Source organism: Melanostigma gelatinosum (assembly GCF_949748355.1).
Source record: "Melanostigma gelatinosum genome assembly, chromosome: 8".
In the NCBI taxonomy this organism is placed as follows: Eukaryota; Metazoa; Chordata; class Actinopteri; order Perciformes; family Zoarcidae; genus Melanostigma; species Melanostigma gelatinosum.
Genome location: NC_136641.1, coordinates 10,361,964 through 10,381,827, shown reverse-complemented (window position 1 = coordinate 10,381,827; position 19,864 = coordinate 10,361,964). Strand labels below are relative to the sequence as shown.

The window sequence follows — 19,864 nt, the reverse complement described above, 5'->3', positions numbered from 1 at the left end:
CAATGAACTGAAACAGTAAAGTAGGCTAATGATCCAAAGACTAAAATGCACCTTAGAGCCGAGGGGAACTGCAGAGCTGGTTATAATTCTCTGTGGGTTTGTCATTTGATTATAAACATATTAGTGCAGCTTTAAGTTTAATCATTTTTTAACTGTTTTTTTCTTTTTGTCTCACTTTTTGGACTAAGTAAGTAAATCCATGGCAGACCAGGCAAGGCATTTTAAATAATAGCCATTACTGTAAAATGGATGTTTTATTACGACTGTATATGATTCAGTGTTCCTGTTCCAATAAGCAATGTCATTGAACCTGCGTTTAGTTGACAGATGACTGATGTGGTGGAAATAATGTCTTCACTGCTTGCAGAAAAAAAATGGAGCACACAGTGAACATGAAAGTTACATTTTAGTTCCCTTTTTCATGGGTGACTTTAAACTTCCTGATCAAAACATGGTGAGTTGTATCTGTAAATGTGCAGTTTCATGAGTGGCTCAGGGTCTAGACAGCTGAAAAAAATGATTCTATCTACGCTACAATATGACATCTGGGGTGGTAATGGTTAGTCGGGGTGTAACGATACGCGTATTCGTATTGAACCGTTCGGTACGAGGCTCACGGTTCGGTACGCATGACGAACAGAATACATTTGAAAAAAAAAAACAACTTTATTTTTTAGTTTTTTTTAAAACCTATATTTAACCAGGTAGTCCCATTGAGATTAAAAATCTCTTTTGCAAGATGTAAGTAATAATACTACATAACATTAAGGAGCAGTTTTTGTTTTTTATGCTTATGTGTTGCTAAGAAGACACCCCAGAAGATGGGTCACTCAGGTATAGTTCCATCATTGTTCAAAGTCAAAGAATAACTTCATGATGTTAGTTGTAATGAATAAATATATTTTAAATCAAGTACATTTCTCTGGCATTTATAGTTTTCTACTGTACGGAAACGTGGCTCCACTGTATCGTACCGAACCGAACCGTGAATTTTGTGAACCGTTACACCCCTAATGGTTAAGGTTGGGTTCCACTGTCCTTACTGCTATTCTCTGTGCTTGATCTACTTTACTGAGCATCTGCAACATCTGGCAGAAGAACTTGAAAATGTCTCAGAACAACTCCTTGCAGCATAAACAAACTCACTGAACAAGTCCGTAGATAAACAAGGTGTGGACTGGAGTCTGAGTGTGAAGGAAGCAGCCGGACCCAGCGAGACAGGAAAGGAGAACACCCTGCATCTATTTTTGAGGCATCAGTGTCATCAGTCCAGATCTTTTCAGAGGTATTTTGAGATTTCCTGTCATTGCGTCACCAAATCAAAATGTCTTAATTTGGAATATTCAAATAAACACTGTCTGTGTTTGGAGAGGAAATGAACATTCCCATTCAATGAGACGCTTTTGACTCAGTAAAATAATATTTATTTTCCTTTCTTAGTACATTGGCAGATTTTTTTGAAAATACATTGCAGAAAAATACAAGTCTGTATTAATGTGCTGCACGTGCGTATGTTTTGTGTCATTTTTCCATGGCTTTGATCTGTACACTCCTCCAGCGAGGCATATCATTGTATGACTCCGGGTGTGTACTCTGTTCTAATTTACATGCATCCTGTTTATTTTGTCTTCATGTATTGTATGTGCTACAAAGAGCGGGTGTCTGCAGGTTTGAGTGTCTGCGATCGTGACACGGGCAGTCCCAGAAATCCGAAGCTCACAGGATACACTCCTCATACAGACAAGTGTCTGGCACTTCTTCATTATATCCTCCGTCACTGTTTTCGGGACTCACAAATGTGTCGCTGTGATCACCTGTGACACAGAAGTACAGATGAGATCAAAACAGAGAACAGCGAGAAGACGAGAGACACACAGTGGGACGATGGAGGGAAGATTTTCAAAACATGTTCCAGATTTTTCTTTTCCCTCTCCAGCGGCGTGAAAGTCTCAGCGGCGGTTAATGAGGAGGAACAGAACGGGAATGTAAACACGCCACCTGAAACTTTGGCTCAGCAGGCCGCAATCTCAGAAATAATGGTTCCCAGTCAAACTATTTTCAATCGGACATCTTCACTTTGCACCGTGTGGATTCTTGCATTCACTCCATTCTGTTAAATGTCATATATTGTAGTTCTGATGGGCCTCGGGGGTGAATGTAAGGCTCTACTTGCTTGCTGATATGCTGAAATGCTTCTGTGAAATTCAGTGAGCTGGAGATAAACTATGGGCCAGATGGATTTCCAAACTAACCGCTTGCTTACCTCATGTACAAACCATGTCCTTATGAAATACATTCATACATTCGGGCTGCATGTTACTGTGTTCTTGTTTCTTGCACAGCTCTCTCAAACCAACCTCATGCTCATCTTACCATCCACTCGCTTACATCCTAAGTATTTTTGTATCCCTTTGTGTGTGTGCCAGTGACTGTGTGTGTGTGTATGTGTGCGTGTGTTCCCTAACTCTCCCATGGAGAGCGGTAGCTCCTGTAAACTGTATTTCATGGATCAGTGCCACGTCTTTGTTCTCTGTTAGATTTATCTTATGGAGGCAGAAACATAAAGTCACGCACCCAACTAAACACTAAAACAGAACAGGAAGAAACAAAACCACACACGCAAAACAATATGCAGACATCCATGCACGCACAGGTGTCTAAATGAGATTAAGACGGACACACACACACACACACACTCTAAGGAGATTGAGGGTGTGTGCTGGAATCTGCAGTATTTCTGATGCATAGAAGAAAACCAAAACGCTGTTTAGGTATTTGTGTCAAACTCTGTATGAGGAATTTGTATCAAAACACATCAAAATATAATTTTGTACTTTACTGTCATTCTGTAATTCCATTTCCACCCGACCCCCAACCATCTCACTGTGTGCAATCAATTTGCAGTCCAGGTCACGCTGCAGAGTAAGGATCAATGAACCAATCCAGAATGAACATTTGAATCATTGCCCATTAAGATATTAAGAGCTGAGCACATTCCCACACTCCAGGCTGCTGAGTGAAGTTCACGACTGTGAACATAAGTACTCTAAGCTGCTCTGATCAACATGTGTATATTACTGTAACAGTAGATCAAATGACAATAAAATAAATAAATGCATTAACAGCATATTAAATAGCCGAATATTGTGTGACCCATAAGATATGTTGCAGAGACAACTTCAATTTAAACCTACCGGTATTCTATAAAAAATGTTGTCGTTATATTTTATGACTTTTTTTGACAACTGTGCAAATGTTTTTGAAAGTCTCAGCGCCAACAAATAGATTGAAGAAGAATATTTTCTTTCGTAAATTATGACATTTATCTTCTTTCAATAACTTACGTTTGGACTGATGACTGAGACAGTGACAGAGCCCAGGAGCACCGCGGCACTGGTTTGTGTGTGTGTGTGTGTGTGTGTGTGTGCCTGCTTAAGAGAGACAGAGAGAGGGGAAGAGGAGGACTATTGCACCCAAGTTGGTGAATATAATCACCAGATTATAACTAATATTGGGTCACTGAATGCAGCACAAAACCCAGACACCGACACAAGACACTATGGAACAGTCTTTAGTCATTGATTATGTTCCGGCATAACATGTAAATTTTTTCCAGAGGCCAAACTTACTTGGCGACCCCTGCTTTACTGTTTTGCATCAGTTTTACTGCTCTCCTTTCTTCAGCAGGCAGCGGTACTCATTGAAAAAGCGCTAAAAAAACAACTGGATGCTTCCTGTCCAGCACCAAACAGCATTCATTCCACCTCTATATGAACAACAGACCCAATATGTATAAAGGCAACTGTTCGCTAACACATTCGTCATATCAACTGAATAAGATGATGTCACGTCAGCGTTGTGTGTCCATGTTGTTACGCTGCCCACGGAGGAAAAAAAATGAATGAATGCAGTTTTAAGAGTGGTTTCAACAATTAAAGTCAACTATGAGTTTCAAGGAGCACAGCAGTAAGAAAAACTAAAATAACCTTTCACACCTACCTTGTTTGGTCTGGACTCTCTAACTTTTCAGTTTGTTCCAAACCAAAAATGACAAGTAAAAATATCCCTGGTGTGACGCTATGCAATGTGAAACCCAAACTAACCGCATCAAATGTACACAATGTGACAAAAACGAGACCCTCGGTTGAGACCAAGTTCAGCCTTTCAGGTGTCAAACGGCCCTAAAATTCTGTCACACGTAATACACCCGCCTCATTTACGATTGGATAATGCCCGAAACTGGCACACTTCAGTACTCTATGCTGTGGTGTGTGATGACGTGTCTGTTTGAGGGCATGTGTGTATGCTCACAGTACATCACCTTATCTTGGCTGTGTGTTCTGGCAGACTGACAGTGCAGAACAGCGTCATGGACGGTGGAGAAGAGACAGGACTTTGTCACTTTCTCACTAAAGAAACCTCCAGTCTGCAGGTTGTCCACCACACCAGCTAGAAAGAGAGAGAGAAAGAGAGCGAGAGAAAGAGAAAGAGAAAGAGAGAGAAAGAGAAAGAGAGCGAGAGAGAAAGAGAGAGAGAGCGAGAGAAAGAGAAAGAGAAAGAGAAAGAGAGCGAGAGAGAAAGAGAGCGAGAGAGAAAGAGAGAGAGAGAGAGAGAGAGAGAGAGAGAGAGAGAGAGAGCTTGTGTTAATTAAACCGTGTTATAATTCCTGGCTGTGTAAATATTCTTTGCAGTTTCCTTTGCCCATCGACTTAGTACAGGCTAATAAGAGCTGCTGATCCTCTGAAAGAAACATGACGCCTCTTAGCACGGTGGATGTGAGATGAATGTGTGGGCGTCTATGTAATAATAACCAAAAAGAGAAGGAGCTTTATTTCAGTAAAAACAAGACCCTCCCTGCCTGATATCAGTATTTCCTCTTTTAGCTTTTCTTAGGACTCACTATATTCTTCTCATGACCCAATATTGCATATCATACCAGACACAGCAAACCTGGAATAGTGTTTTCTGGAAAACATTGTTATTTCTACCACAGAAGATCTCAAAGTTCCCTACTGCTTCAGGCAAGTTATATTTAAAATTGTTTTATTGCCACTCAGAATAAAGTTTTACAAACTTTACAACAACCAAAATTGAAGCAATCAATTATCGTGTTTTAAGCACTTCCTGTACAAACTACACCTCGCCAGTCACACGGACAGCTGTCAACAGTAGCATCGCCGCTCTGGCATTGATCTCCAAGAGATTTTCAACTTTTCTTATTAATTTCATTAAACAAAAATAAAATTCTATTGAATTAGTGATGTAGAGGGACTTACTCAAGCAGCCAGCGAGAACCACCTCTATACAGATTTCCCCATAGTCCCTCTGGATCTGAAACAGAACACAGAAGCAGCGAGCAAAGGTCAGTCGGGATCATTTCATTAGTCCGACAATTCAATTTAGAGAAATTGAATGTCAGAGGAGCTAAATGATAACAAAAGTGATAGATGTATGGAGGAAAGCTCCAGTTGTTGCACCAAGAGATGAGAAAGGCAAAGTTCAACAAGAAGAAATGTAGACAACAAAAATAAAAGGATCAGAATCAATAATCTTGTATTTGACTTATTCTCCGAAAGCCAGTTATTTAAATCTATTTCTGGGGATTGGTTTCATTCATAGCTAATCAACTGCCTGCCAGCTTTATTCTCTAAAAGAGCAATTTATATCAAATTTAGATGACGAAAATGTAGAAATTCTTTATCGTAACCTGTTAATGTTGTCGAAATATTGAGATACACAACATTTAGATTTGGAGAACAACAAACTTGTAGAAACAAATGCACATATACAAGAGGTAGAATTCCTAATGTGTGCAAGTTACTTTGACTTTGACTGAATGTGTCCCCTCCTCTCTTTGTACAGGTGTAAATGTGATGTCATATACGTACGCTGCGTAGCGTCTTCACTCCCACAGTATCCAGGAAGTTGACTGGGCTGAGGTCGAGGATGATGGCTCTGGGGAGTGAGGGGTCGGGCTCAGCGTCCATCTCAATGATGGCAATCTCCTTCTGCGCTTCCTTCTCTGGCCCCCCCTGCTGTACCGGAGGAGACATGACATTAAAATGTTACGCTTTTATACGATAAACTGCAATCAAAGGTAATCGCACGACCAGGAATTAAAATGAACGTCACGGTTTAGGGTCAGAAATGTTTGGCTATTTATTTTTCTTATATTTCTGTTTGACCAACAAAAATACTTTTGTATAAAAAGACAATTCTAAACAAGCTCTGTACGTTTTAAAAAAAAACCTCCTTTTGCATCATTTACAGTGACTATGTCTCTGGTCGTCCTCACCACGTCCACTGCGTTCCTCTTGGCAGCTTCCTTGGCATTTTTCTTCTCGTGCCGCTTCCTTTTGGCCTCTAGTTTCTTCTTCGCTGACAGGAGTTTGGTAATGTCAATGCCAGACTGAAAGAAACAAGAACACAACCACAGATGGTAATAGTGAAGCTCACGTCAAATCTTGCCTCCTCCTGAGGAATCCACTTTGACTGCAATGCACCACTATTTATTCTATTCTTTTATGACTATTTTATCTTAAGCAGAAAACACTATTCCAAATTTAAATTTCACAAGTTCTTTAGGACACGAGTACTTACTTCAGAGGAATTAAAGAATATATGCATCGAAGCGCATTAAAACCAATGTGAACCGACATACCGTGTCAAATGTTATCCTGCTATGAGTAATATTGGGAGGTAAAGCTCATTACAGGAACACAAATGTTTATCTTTGCTAGTTACGCCAGTTCAGTCAGTCCAAGTTATCTAATTCCTCAAAACAAAAACAAAACACATAAACCAGCGGAGAAGGTCTTGCTTGTCTGTATGAGACACAAAGTCTTACTTGCTCAGGAAGCTTGGTTCTTTCGCTTGAGGGTGTTTCTATAAAGTTAACATTAAATGAACTGTTAAAGTTTGTTCTTGCGTTCCACAACTAAAGAACACAAGTGAATCAAACTTTTTCAGACTAAGTTTTCCTCAAGCATGAGACAAAATTGTAGGCCCCAAATCTGTTTGTTTTTTTAAACTTAAATGCTGATAATTAATATTTCTAACAGTTTGAAAACCTGATTTAGACCAAATAATACAAATAGGCATTAGCGCGAATAAAAAAAGACTGCACTGTATGCACAACAGGCCAAGAACAATTCAGTCAATAGCACAGCTGCATATCGTTTCAGCTGTCAGAGTAAAATTTGAGCTGTTTACCTATATCCTGTATGACAAGAGAAAACCTGTTTTCACATTCGTAAATACCAAGGGCATCACTCAGCATCGTCATCATTGCGCTTGCTAAAATAGTTAACAGATGGGCAAACCTGTGAGTAAATAAATAAAACAAATACCAAGTGAAATACAATGGAATGAATAAAATAAGAGGAGTGCGTTAAAGATACATTTAACGCACATGTACACACTGTTCCTACCAGACTATTGTTTACATGCAAATCATTCAATAATTGAAATGTAGAAGGACCTCTGGAGCTTTCCAGTCGTTGAATTAAGTCACTTAGATCATTGGGTAAGTGATTTATCAGTGGCTGCTATACATTTATGAAGCTGTTCTAATTCCCTTTTATTTTGGCACTAAGTATTTCCATGTGTAGTACTCTGAATATGTCTTTATACCATCGTGTTACCGATGGGAGTTTTTCTTGAATCCAATTAGATATTATGCATTTTCTTGCTAGAAAAAGAAGTTTATCAAGAAATTAAAATATTTGAGAGTCGAAGTCTTCTGCTCTGGACGGCAGTGTTTTTGTGATTTTAATCCCATGAATACAATGTCTCTCTGGCATTTGCAAAGTGGATCAGAATTTCGATAACAGCCATTCGTGCCTTCCTACTTCTCCAAAACAAAATTGATAGCTATTAGCATCTCAAAAACACAGCCTAGGAGTTTGTAGGACATTTGAACTCATCAAGACAATATAATAGGGTGATAGGAACGATAACTCATGCAAAAACAATATACGAGTTACTTCTCAAAACCTTTCTTGCTGCGTGACATTACTGGTTCGTGCAATTACAGCATCAGTCTCCCCTTACACAAGTGCAACCCATCAGCTTAATCGCTACCGGTGAGGACAGCCAGTAAGTGATCCCATATTTCCACAGCAACTTGCACTATTTCTTGGAAAGTGCAAGTTTCCCCAAATTTGAGTTGTCTGCACGCCACAGCGACTGGTCGAGTAAAAGCTCTTATCATCCAGATGGAAAATTACCATAATTCATCGAGTGGCAATTTCTCACCTTGTAAACAGACACGCAGCCTCTGCCAGTGAACAACAGCTCTATGAAAGATTATCTGTGCGTCAAAGATAAGCAAGAAAAGAGCGACCCTGTGGCTGTGACATGCTGACATTTTAGTGAATGAGCCGCTCCATTATCTCCCTCCCTTATTCAAGCTCTGCCTCTCAACCTCCCTCCATCTTTTGTCATCTTTTTTCCTACCTTCCCTCAATCCGTCTTCCCATTTCCCCCAAAGAGACGTGACAGAGGAGGAGGGACGGGGGGGACGGGGGGGACGGGGACGGGGGGGTGTTCAAACAAAAGTTTAGCGGAAGAAAGGAGAGGAGAAAATGGTGGGATGACATTTCGAACAATATCTGTCACGGTCGTGATGTGTGAATTGGTGAAATGGCGGGTCAGTTATTAGTGTGTCAGAAATAATGTTTGCAAGAGATTTAATTGCACGGAAATTGTGACAAAAAGGATTTTTGCTGCAGGTGGTTGTTTCTTTTTCTCTTTATGTGTGTGTGTGGGTGTGTGTAGCTGTGGTGTGTTCATCTGTATGTTCATATAAATTGGGGCTTGTGTTTCCATTATGGTGTTTGTATGTCTGATACTGTTTCTTGGGGGGGTCCACATTAACATATCAATGTGCATTAATATTCTTGTGTTTGTTTTCTGATCTTTGTGAGGACTCATTTTACTTTTAGACCTTTAGTGTGAGGACATTTCATCAGTCTGCACTTCTTTAAAGAGCTGTTGGGGATTAAGACCTGGTTTTAAGGGCCGGATAAGGTTCAAGGTAGGTTAAGGGTGTGTGTGTGTGTCCTCACCTTCTCTCCGAGTGCTTCTTGGTACATCTCAGCATTGGCGAAGTAGAGGGTGGCAGAGGAACGGAAGATCAGAATCCCTGGCACCTGCTTCAGCTGAAACCAATCGCTCAGTTAGTGAGTTCATCAATTAAACAGGCTTTGAGCTAAATGCTAACGTCAGCATGCTGGCATGGTCACGATGTCAGTGCTAACATGATGTTTAGCAGGTATTCTGTTTAATGCACTCACCATCTTAGTGTAGCGTGTTACGTTCACAAAGTTATTTCAGTTCATCTTGAGAGGGACATGAATGGGTGTACCAAATGTAGAGCAAACCATCCAATAGTTTATATTTATTATTCCATTCATCCCTAGACCAGTACCCGATTTCAAGTTATTTAAATTGAATGTGCCATACCTGTTCGTAGTCCTCTAGTGGCCTGTAAATGTCAGTGTCAGGGACCTGCCCTAATATGGAGTATTTAGGTCTGGAATACACACAAAACAAAGAACAGTATGAACAATTTGTCATACTTTGTGTTTGGATATGGTCTGCAAGAGAAGGACTGAATTCATTGTTTGGTGTGGTGATTGATGGTTTAATTGTCACACTGTGTGTGTATATTCGTGTATAATTGGGGGTGTGTGTGGCAATGTATTCCTACAGCTGTGTCCTGAAGATGACGGTGAGCATGGAGAAACCGATGGCAGCAGCCAGTCCCAGGTCAGGGTTCAATAGCAAGGTGAGGATGAAGGTGACCACCCAGATCACCTGGAGATAGAGAAAGAGAGTGATCATGGTAAAGCAAGACAATAAGTCTAGCGACCATTAAATGAAGCAGGGGAAAAAGTGTTGCAACTCTGCTATTGTTAGATGCTGGAAATGTGAAGTTTGACTTGATGGTGGCACCACAGGGAAGGCAGTCACTTAAATCCTCGAAGTGGCCGAATTAGTTTAAGCATACGAGTCAGCCTCAGGTTTATTTCATCAGCTATATGGACTTAGACTGCATTCACACGGTCGCCAGAATGGGAAAACATCCCATTTTGTGTTCACGCATTTTTTCCGTGGGCTTGAAGACGTCTATCCCTGTTGCTAGCTTTGTTCTCACGCTAGCCTAAATTTGCTATTTTTATCGTGTTACATATTTCTGCACAAGTGAACCATGACAAACCAAACAAACAGTGTACAGCGCCTTTTTAATTAGTTTTCGTTAACATTCAACATGTAAAGTTTAACCATGTTAGCAGTAGCATGTTAACATATCAATACTGACTTAGCATGTTAACAAGGTCAGAATGATATTTTACCTTAATGACAAAGATGGTAATTTGGTCATTTTAATCTGTCGTGCTTATTTATTTATTTTCATTTATTGTGTCACCTTTGGGAGTTAAGAGGTAGCTGCATTGCTTTTCAGTCATTAAATGAAAATTTCATTTCAAAATTGAACCAGCAGCTTTAGTATAGTGAGGTATGTATGTGTAAACATGCTAATGCTTAACATGCAAAGTTTAAGCTTTTTATCAGTTTACATGCACACAGTTAGGCTAGAGTAGAGTCACATCACATGCTAGTGTAACATGCTGATATTTAGCTATCATGCTAACATTATCGAGTCCCAATACAACTGGCTGTGAGCAGTAATATCTGACAATAGGTGAGGCTGACTGATGAAATATTCATCAGTTTTAGGAGTTTCTTGTGCTGGAGAAGTTTTCATGAAGAATGAACTGTTTATCTGTACGTCACAAATAGCTTGTGAAGATCTGGGATTTAAAATAATATTTAATCTGTACAGAAAAATATATGGATATGTCAGTGCAGTACATCCTGTTTCCAAAACATTAACCATTTCCTTACCTATAGTTGTCAGTACACTCACCATGTCTATTCTGTTGCTCCTCCACAGTACAGGGATATCCATGAATTGCTTCATCATGCCATGGAGGTTGACAAAGATGATGGCAGCCAGCACTGCCTGCAAAGTGAGTCGAGTATAATATAGTTTATATGGAGAGCTCCAGTTTTGAGGCCTAAAACATGAAGATGAGTTGGTTTGCTTGAGATAAACCTCTCATGTAGGATGTGAAAGTATTATGTGCCCTCGTTAAAGAGGCTGCAAACAAATGACGAAGAGTGGTCAGACCTGAATTCACATCATTACTTTGCTTTACAGCGTCTGATTTAATCATCGCTTTCAATGTTTTAAAAAAAAGAAAGCCAGATGCTTTCGTAGTATCTGGTGTTCTCAGCTGTTGTCCATATTTTGGGAAGGGTGGTTCACAATTTAGCAAAAACATTCACTCTGAGACTTGGACACATGTGTATGCTCATGCACAGATGTGAAGGCATTCAAACCCACCCCCCCCCCCCCCCCCACACACACACACACACACACACACACACACACTACCTTCGGCAAATCTTCAAAGAGAGTTCCAATCCAGAGCGTGATGAAAAGGATAACTATTGCTGATAGAGCGCCAGCAACCTGCAGTGAAGAGAGAGAGAGAAGATAGAGGCATGATGAATGGAAATCAGGAGAGAGAGAGAGCGAGAGATCAGAGCAAGAGAGTGAAAGAAAAAGAAGAGGAAAAGATGAATGATGAAGTGATTATTAAAGAGAATTGGTACATGATTATGAGAGGAGTCAAGGCACCGTCAGTTAAAGCCTCTCCTCTCCTCTGTAATGGGCCTTAGCTGACTGATGGTGTTGTCAGACTAAATCAGTTTAGCCTCTCAGCCAATCTGTGTTTGTGTAGGTGGACTTCAACGATGTGAGCGAAAATCGATTGCCTAAGTGTTTTTTAATGACGCCACTTCAGAGTGACGTTAATGACAGTTTTTTTCCACATCGTTTAACCTTTGAGATGGCCCAAGTGTAGTCGCTATGGGCAGAGTTGGGAGGAAAATACTGATCTGAATAATTCTCTCATGAAACGGCCTGGTGAACTTAAAACAAGGTATGAAAACCAATCAGCATTTTTCTAAATGTTGCTGAAATGGTGTTCCGCTATTTGGAATAATCTTAGGAGAAGCAACAATTATCATGTAAACTAAATAAGAAAAACAGTTAAGTACAGAAGTATGAAGTATAAATAAGTGGTTTAGCCATGTAGATCATTTTGATTTGAAGGGTAAGTGTGAACATATAGGACTTACTTTGTGAAATGACCCTTTAAAATCAAACTATCCCGTTCATTTTGTAAAATGTAGTCGTCTCAAACCAAACCTTCTTTGCTCACTGATTTCTAAAATCATACTAAATGCTCTCTGCACAGAGATAAAGGCACCCTAATGATGAATCACTCAAGGCCAGTTCAGCAGGATAACGTCCACTCATACCAACCTGAGTCTTCCCGCCTGTGCTCTCCTGAACCATGGTGCGAGACATGGAGCAGCTGGTGGCGAAACACTGGAAGATTCCTCCGACGGAGTTACTCAGACCCAGCGCGATCAGTTCCTGAAACAAGGAAACTCAGACTATTGTATATATATCAACTTTAAAAGAGCAGCTCATCCTGGATTCCCTCCATCACCTCCCCACCTGGTTGCTGTCCACCTTGTATCCATATTTTAGGGCAAAGATTCGTCCCAGTGAGATGGCGATGCCGTAGCCAACCACCGCTATAGCGAAGGCATCCCCGATCACCTGACTAAACAGAGAGGCAGTTGGGAGAACGGGCGGCTGGAGGCTGGTAGACATGGACAAAGTGGAATACATCGCCCATTACAAACACTTTCACTTTTCACTTGTGTAAACACACATTCCTGTACGATTGGTGTGTGTGTGTGTGTGTGTGTGTGTGTGTGTGTGTGTGTTTCTCACCCCGAGGGAATCAGACCCACCACATCCACTCCATATCTCCCCGCCAAGTTAACTTGCCAGGAGATTACTGTAGCAATTACAATCTGGAGAAACAGATAATAAGAGAGTGGGTATTAGTGGGTTTAAGTGGTGTGTGTGTGTGTGTCTTAGGAACTAACCTTCCATAGAGTATATTACAAGCACATATACCACTGTATACTCACACCAAGCAGCTCCACGGGTATAGGAACAGGTAGTTTTTTACTCAAGTATGAGTTGAGCTCCTTAACGAGGATGAGGCCGATTATAGCGACGATACTGATCACGAGAGTACCAATGTTCGTCTTTGGAAGGAGATAGCATATCTCCAACACAGTCTGCAATGAAAGAAATAATATCATTGTTGCTTAAATGCTTATAGGAGGAAGCATGAGTGAGAGAAGTAGCACAACATTTTATTCAAGAACAGACAATGCTCATGTCAGATTCTTGTCCATCACGCAGAAGACTGTCAGCGGGCCGAAGTAAAATGTCTCAGTCATGGCTGTTATGTTGTGCGGAGATAAAAGCATGCTCACAAGAAGGACACAGATATGTATTACACATTTTGTAGCACACTATGCTGGATGAGGTTTAATTCTCTGACCTATAGAAATCACTCAGGTCTGTCCAAAATTATAATATGCTTTGGAAATAATTATGACTTTCAGCATTACTCTTTAAAATAAATTTTAAAAAACATGTAGAAGCCAGCAGGTGTTGACGACTGGGTTTGTCCTCACGTATATCAATGACAAGGGTCCACCGTGTCTCACAGGGCTGATGCCAAAGGTGTATTTGAGCTGGGACACGATGACGTGGATGGCAGCGCCTGTGGTGTAACCTCGGACCAGCGGCTCAGACAGGTAGGTCACAACGAAACCAAACTGGACTAGACCGAGCAGAATCTGCATACATGTGGAAAAACACATGGAGCGTCACATTAACAAGAGGGGGGAACAAACAGGGACACAGCAGCCATGCTGTCACAGTTAATAATATCCAGGTTACCAGAAAAAGCTATTTACTCCCGTGCATGAAATTAAAATGTATGGAATTACAAACTGGTTTACTCACAGATGACAGCCAGTGTGCAGCTTTACAGCTACACAAAGAAATACACCTGCCTAAGCCATCATAACTAATTAATTACCTTTCAGCCTGGACAGGGGAGGAGCCAAGAGTTTTTCTTGTATTTCTTGCTAGCAGCATGTGCCTATTGATAGTGATGCATTCTGTCCCATACCCAATGGGAGGATTACTCCCAAATATTTGACTTCCAGTAACTCTAATTCACCTGAAATAATCCAGCCAAGAAGGTGACGGCTGCAGCCACTCTGACCCTCTCTGCATCCCGGGGGATGATGTCGACTGCACTGCGGTTGGTCACATTGTCCCATGTCATAAAGTCCGAGTCTGGAGCTAATCGCTCTGTCACCCCTCCGATCATCACACTCAACACGGCAAATGTTCCTAAAGAAGGGAGACAGAGACATCAACACATATTTGTGTTGGACATGAAACATCATATTGGATATTTTGATATTTTGATAGACATCGTTCTCAACGCGACCTTGGTACTAAAGCCCAAAGTGGTAACATTTGTAACCATTTGGGTTATTTTACTCTTCGCTATTTCACTGGTTTGACATCTGTTGGCAGGTAATGTATTTACACCTACCAAGCAAAAATTAGCAATTAAAAAAAAGGCAGTAGTAAAGTTGGATGAGCTTTTTCGGGAGGTTTCTGGTTCCAGAGGTAAACATCGCTTTCATTTTCCTTTAGAAAATGTTGCGTTACTCACAGTTGGAGCACTTCCATGGCTTGGATCGGCATCTTCCAGATTAACCATCAGTACAAAAGATTGACAACCGTGTTGGAAAATATTTGCTTCTTTCATAAAAACCGAAAGGTCAAAGCATGTGTTCATAAAAACTTTGGGGAGGAAGTCAATGATCCCCAAGGTACATTTGAACAAAGACACCTCCAATAAGGAAGTTTAAAAAGGCTGTTACATGCGCCAGTAACAGTGTGTGGAAGCCAAAGACTGAGATGTTAAATCTGTTTACTTTTGTGAAAATTGATGAATTTGAAGAAGATGAATATAAGTTTGGCGCTGTTTTGTTCACAAATTCAACTTCAAATTGTTTTGAATTTGCTGCCTTAAACTGGCTTCTTCTCAATGGCATTGGTGGCAGAGGCTCAGGAATATTGTCGTATTTAGACAAGTTCGCCACACCAAACAAAACATGATGTCTCAGGATAAAATGTTGAAATAATTAAAACTGGTGGCCATGGCATGAACATATATGAACGTGCTTGGGACTGCAGAATGGGGAAAGCACTTCCAGAACCGGTTCACATCGCTGTGAATCTGATTGAAGTCGTCAGGTTTTTAGCTCGTGTTGACAGAGGGATGCCACTGTCAATCAAATCTGATCAGACCACATGTTTTTTCATTTTCAAACTTTATTTACCACGGATTTACTCATGCACATTAAAAATTATAGCTAAATAATTAAAGTTATGAGAACCGTTTTTCAGGTGCTTTAAAAACAAACATGGCAAACGTTTTCTCATGACTTATGGTCAATCAATCAATTGAAGGGCTTCAGCTAAAAAGATCATAGACTGAATGTCTTTGCTTAAAACCTGAACCTGGTAGATTAGAGACAATAAAAAAATGATCTCTCAGTACGTTAGTAATCCTGCTAATATCACTTGTTCTTCTTTTTCATACTATCCACACAACTGCATGGTGGATTAATCCCCCTTGTCAAAATGACTCGTGTGCAGACACAGCAGGTGTTGAAGTACAAACCGATTGAGATGTGCTTGGAAGTGCCAAAGATGAAGTAGATGAGGACTGGATAGAAGGAGGAGTAAAGTCCAAAGACTGCAGGAACAGAGGCTAGCAGGGCATAGGCCATACCTGTAGTGATAGCAGAGGATATGATTTCCAACAATACAGTAACAGTTAAAAGCAGGAAAGTTATAATGCAAAACCTACAGATTACCATTTAAAAACAACAAATAACTTTATATAACTTCTACAATTAAAGTTACATGAATAAACATTGTGAACATTATATTTAAAATATTTCAACATTGAAAAAAAATCGATTTAATGGCAATGTCTCCTCTATTTAAACAGCAAGTCTGTGCGTTAACGTTATTGCCTTATCTTTAAAATCACAATCATATCCACAACATGAACTACTCTCATGGAGCGCAGAACAAAGTTTAGTTGAGCTGACACGTGGAGAACAGAGATGAAGAGTGTCAGTTCAACGCAAAAGAGACGGCAAACTGGTTTGTAATTCAGGATTTAGAAAGTCACTCAGCGGGCGGACGTACGCTCCACCAGAAACATCTCTATATGCACTCACAACATTCTGATGACATCTTAGCTCTGATGGTGGTCGGTTAAAATCGTTTTTGATATCGGCGTGGGGAAAAAACAATCGTCAATCATCCATTCAGTTGTCGATGTATACGTTCTGGTGGCCTGAACTGATCTTCTCAACCTCCATCCTCACCCTGCGGAAGGTGCATGATCCCCACACTGATTCCAGAAACCAGGTCACCCAGGGCGTTTTCTCTGATGGAGTAACGAGGCAGCCATGACACGACAGGAACACTACCCAGCAGGCAGCTCTTCAACCTGGGACCAGAACACCTGAGTGTGTGTGTCAGAGAGACAGACAAGAGAAAGAGAAGGTCCTGTCATGTGATCATTAGGGGACTCACGAAACAGTATTCTTAACATTTGGATAGACGTGACTTGCTGATTTTGAGACTTTTTCTCAGACGTTTGTGTAGCTCTGTTTTATCTCTCTGTATATTTCTACATTTGCTGACTTTATAAAGGTACTTTGGCCAAATGAAAATCGAGAAAAATCTGTTGAGATGCGCCGTAGATCAGACGTGGGGAACTTTACCTCATTGACTTTTTGATCTTCTCAGACAGAGATGGCTTCGAGTCAGACTTTTTTGCCAACTCATCCACTGCCTCTTCGTCCAGGATCTCCCTGTGCATGCTGTAGCCCATCAGTCTCCTCTCGGCCATGGCTTAAACAGGCTGCAACATCAACAGAAAAACAAACTTCTCTTCTATTCCTTGTATTTTTCAAACATTATTGCCCAAATGCTGCCGTTGTAATTTCAACAATGTTTCCATCTTAAAATCATTTCCATTTTTAGAAAAGACCGAAAAATAAATCTTAAAGAAGTATAACGTATTACTACATCTATAAGATCTTAATCTAATTATTGTTTATGCACATCAACAGCTGTTAGTTTCATGTTCATGTCAAGTCTTGATCACGATACCTCTGGGACTAAACTGAAACATTGGATAATAATTACCTTGTGTTCCGGCCGTATCAGAAAAATCTTTTTATTATGTTGAAAAGATGTCTTTTACAAAAAGCCCAGAACCTTCTGCAGCCCTGAGATGAACCATACGAGTTCAGTGTTGGTTTACAGAGGAGTGATATACTGTTGAGTCTTCTATGCTGATGTCTTTTGTCCGTTTTTCCAGTTCAGAGGAAATAGATCCAAGTCCAAGTCTATTGCTGGTCAAGGTTGTAATGAAACTCTTCCATCTAAATTTAAAAAGAAAGTTCCTTCAATCACAAGACGGCACATCGCTCTTCATGAAGAATTAATCCTCTCTGTGTGAAGTGGTCCCCGGGCTGCAAATTTAATCTGGTGTAGAGTTTGCCACCAGATAGAAGTGGAACCAAACGACAAGTCGTGATTGCTTTTTGTTTCGCTGAAATCCACGACGGTGAGGATTCTCTGACACAACAGGTAGATATATAATTTCCTCTTCGTCTCCTCTCTCCCTCAGTTGTCTGGGGGTGAGACAGTCATGTCGTGGCTCCTCTGCTGTTCCTTGAGACCTTGAAGGGAAATCTAGACATTTGATATTGTTGTCGAGGGAGAGGGCAAAGGTCTAACGTGCAGCTGTACTGTCGGGGTGCTAACACAAGTGGCAGAAATTAGAGATGTGACGCATGTTTGAACATTTACAGAGTGAGGTCACTGTTTTTGTAATGATTGTCATCGATTTTTTATGTATTGTGTGAATTGACCTTACAGGAACACAGCATGCTATAAATAGATTCAGGAAACTAAACAAATGAGCGGTCAGATGAATGCAGACAAAAGTGTAGAAAATACAATGGTATACTCTTCTTATCTGAGTGTGATTAGATTAGTCAGCCATTTCAGCTCAGTCAGGGTTGTTCCTGTACCAGAGTGAATGGGAGGGCTTAATCATTGGACAGACAGATACCGGTTAACTAAGCGGGACAAACAATATGCTTTTGTAAAGACAAATGTGTTTTATAGGTCGATCAACAGGCATTCGTGTTACTAGTCAGACCTTTGTCTTAATAGTCTGTTTTTCCCTTTGAACATTCCTTATTTCTTTTGAGGTTATTTCTTTTGAGGTATTACTATTAAATGAGTCAGTTGTATGTGTTTGAGAACTCAGAAAAAAAGCACAAATAAAATTCAGGGATGAACGTTAATATTTTTAAGCACTGGCCACAAGGCCCACCAAGCCAGTAAATCTGGTGAGCAAAGTACATTTCTGGTGGCTGAAATGTAAACTTGTAAAAAAACCAATACATAAAAAGGATATTTAATTGTAAGCCGGCAATAAGAATCTTATCTTGAACGAAAAGCAGCAAATTGATTGTGATGTCTGTGGAACTGTAATGTTGCATTGGTTGAAGTTCGCATTGTGTTTTTTTAATTAGCCTTTATTTGGACAGGTAATCTCATAAATTTGGTGGTCACCTGCAGGGGATATTTGCTGGCCACAGAGTCACGTTTTGTGGCCACGAGCCATGGTTAATGTCAAACCCTGAAGTGGAATCCTCTTTAGTTAAGTTTAAGTTAAGTTGGCTCCTACCACGCTCTTGTCAGATGTCAGAGTTTGAGACAAGAGGCCACAAGCAGCGATCCAGATGGCAAAGCAGCTCCACACTGTCAACAGAGAGAACGCTCCCTAAAAAACAAGTGTGCAGAACAGCTATCATGTAGTCTGAGTTTACAATAACTATATCAAACAATTCTGAAATGTGTCGTCTCTTTTTTCTTTTTTTTTTACATTTTCTTAGCACATACCGATTCAACTCTGTTGCAACGTAATATCAATGTTAACCAGCCAACTTTCAGTAACGTTTCCGTTAGCTAACTCACCACAAGAATCCACTTAATTGGAAAGAAAACGCCCTGAGCACATGTTCCCTCTCAACAGCCAGTTTAGTACCGGTAGTTTTCTCTCCCTGACCTCCCTGCCAGCTCCGCTCAGTTTCACCTATTTGAAAGCAAACATTAGAAACATGTTTTTGCACTCTCAAACCTCACGTTAACCTGAAATGAGCCTCTGTAACACACACACACATACACACACACACACACACACACACACACACACACACACACACACACACACACACACTCTCTCTCTTTCTCCAGCAGCCTTGCATTAGGGGACACTTGTAAATTTAGGCTGCAGACGATAAACCTGGCACATTTCCACAGTAGACCTAGGAATACACCACTTGTGCTCAGGTATTTATGTGTTTGAATTTATATGTCAGCTCCCCAGCAGAGTGGCGCAGCAGAAGCGTGCTGGGCCCATAACCCAGAGGTCGATGGATCGAAACCATCCTCTGCTAAGTATTTTTCCTGGCAGTTGAGCGGTGCTTTTCCTTTGACCTACATATGGACTGATGTTTTGAAAAACAACCCTTCACTTTTGAGGGTCGAGCGCTACACTTAGCCTGACCGTGTAAAACCAGCAATTATAGATAATAAAAATGACAAAACAGACTTTAGGAAAATGACAGTGGCGAGGGGCGGAGGCAGGAATGGGGGAGGCTGTGTGTTTTTCTTGACGCTCAATGAACGGTTCACAACTGTCTGTACAAGAAAATGTTTTAATGC

At 40.6% G+C, this 19,864-nt stretch overlaps 1 protein-coding gene across 1 annotated transcript; it reads right to left on the bottom strand.

The window, feature by feature from the left end:
• Positions 1-1,680: 1,680 nt before the first annotated feature.
• slc26a6.2 (solute carrier family 26 member 6, tandem duplicate 2) lies at positions 1,681-16,967 on the bottom strand (the record flags this gene model as incomplete). Its single annotated transcript, XM_079274320.1, has 19 exons — positions 1,681-1,814; positions 4,322-4,449; positions 5,277-5,331; positions 5,889-6,035; positions 6,296-6,409; positions 9,069-9,161; positions 9,466-9,535; positions 9,713-9,819; positions 10,934-11,029; positions 11,465-11,542; positions 12,401-12,514; positions 12,599-12,746; positions 12,881-12,963; positions 13,084-13,236; positions 13,642-13,806; positions 14,196-14,371; positions 15,720-15,830; positions 16,438-16,577; positions 16,840-16,967. 19 exons carry the CDS (start codon positions 16,965-16,967, stop codon positions 1,791-1,793), a joined length of 2,130 nt encoding a protein of 709 aa, XP_079130446.1. The 3' UTR covers positions 1,681-1,790.
• Positions 16,968-19,864: the final 2,897 nt, after the last annotated feature.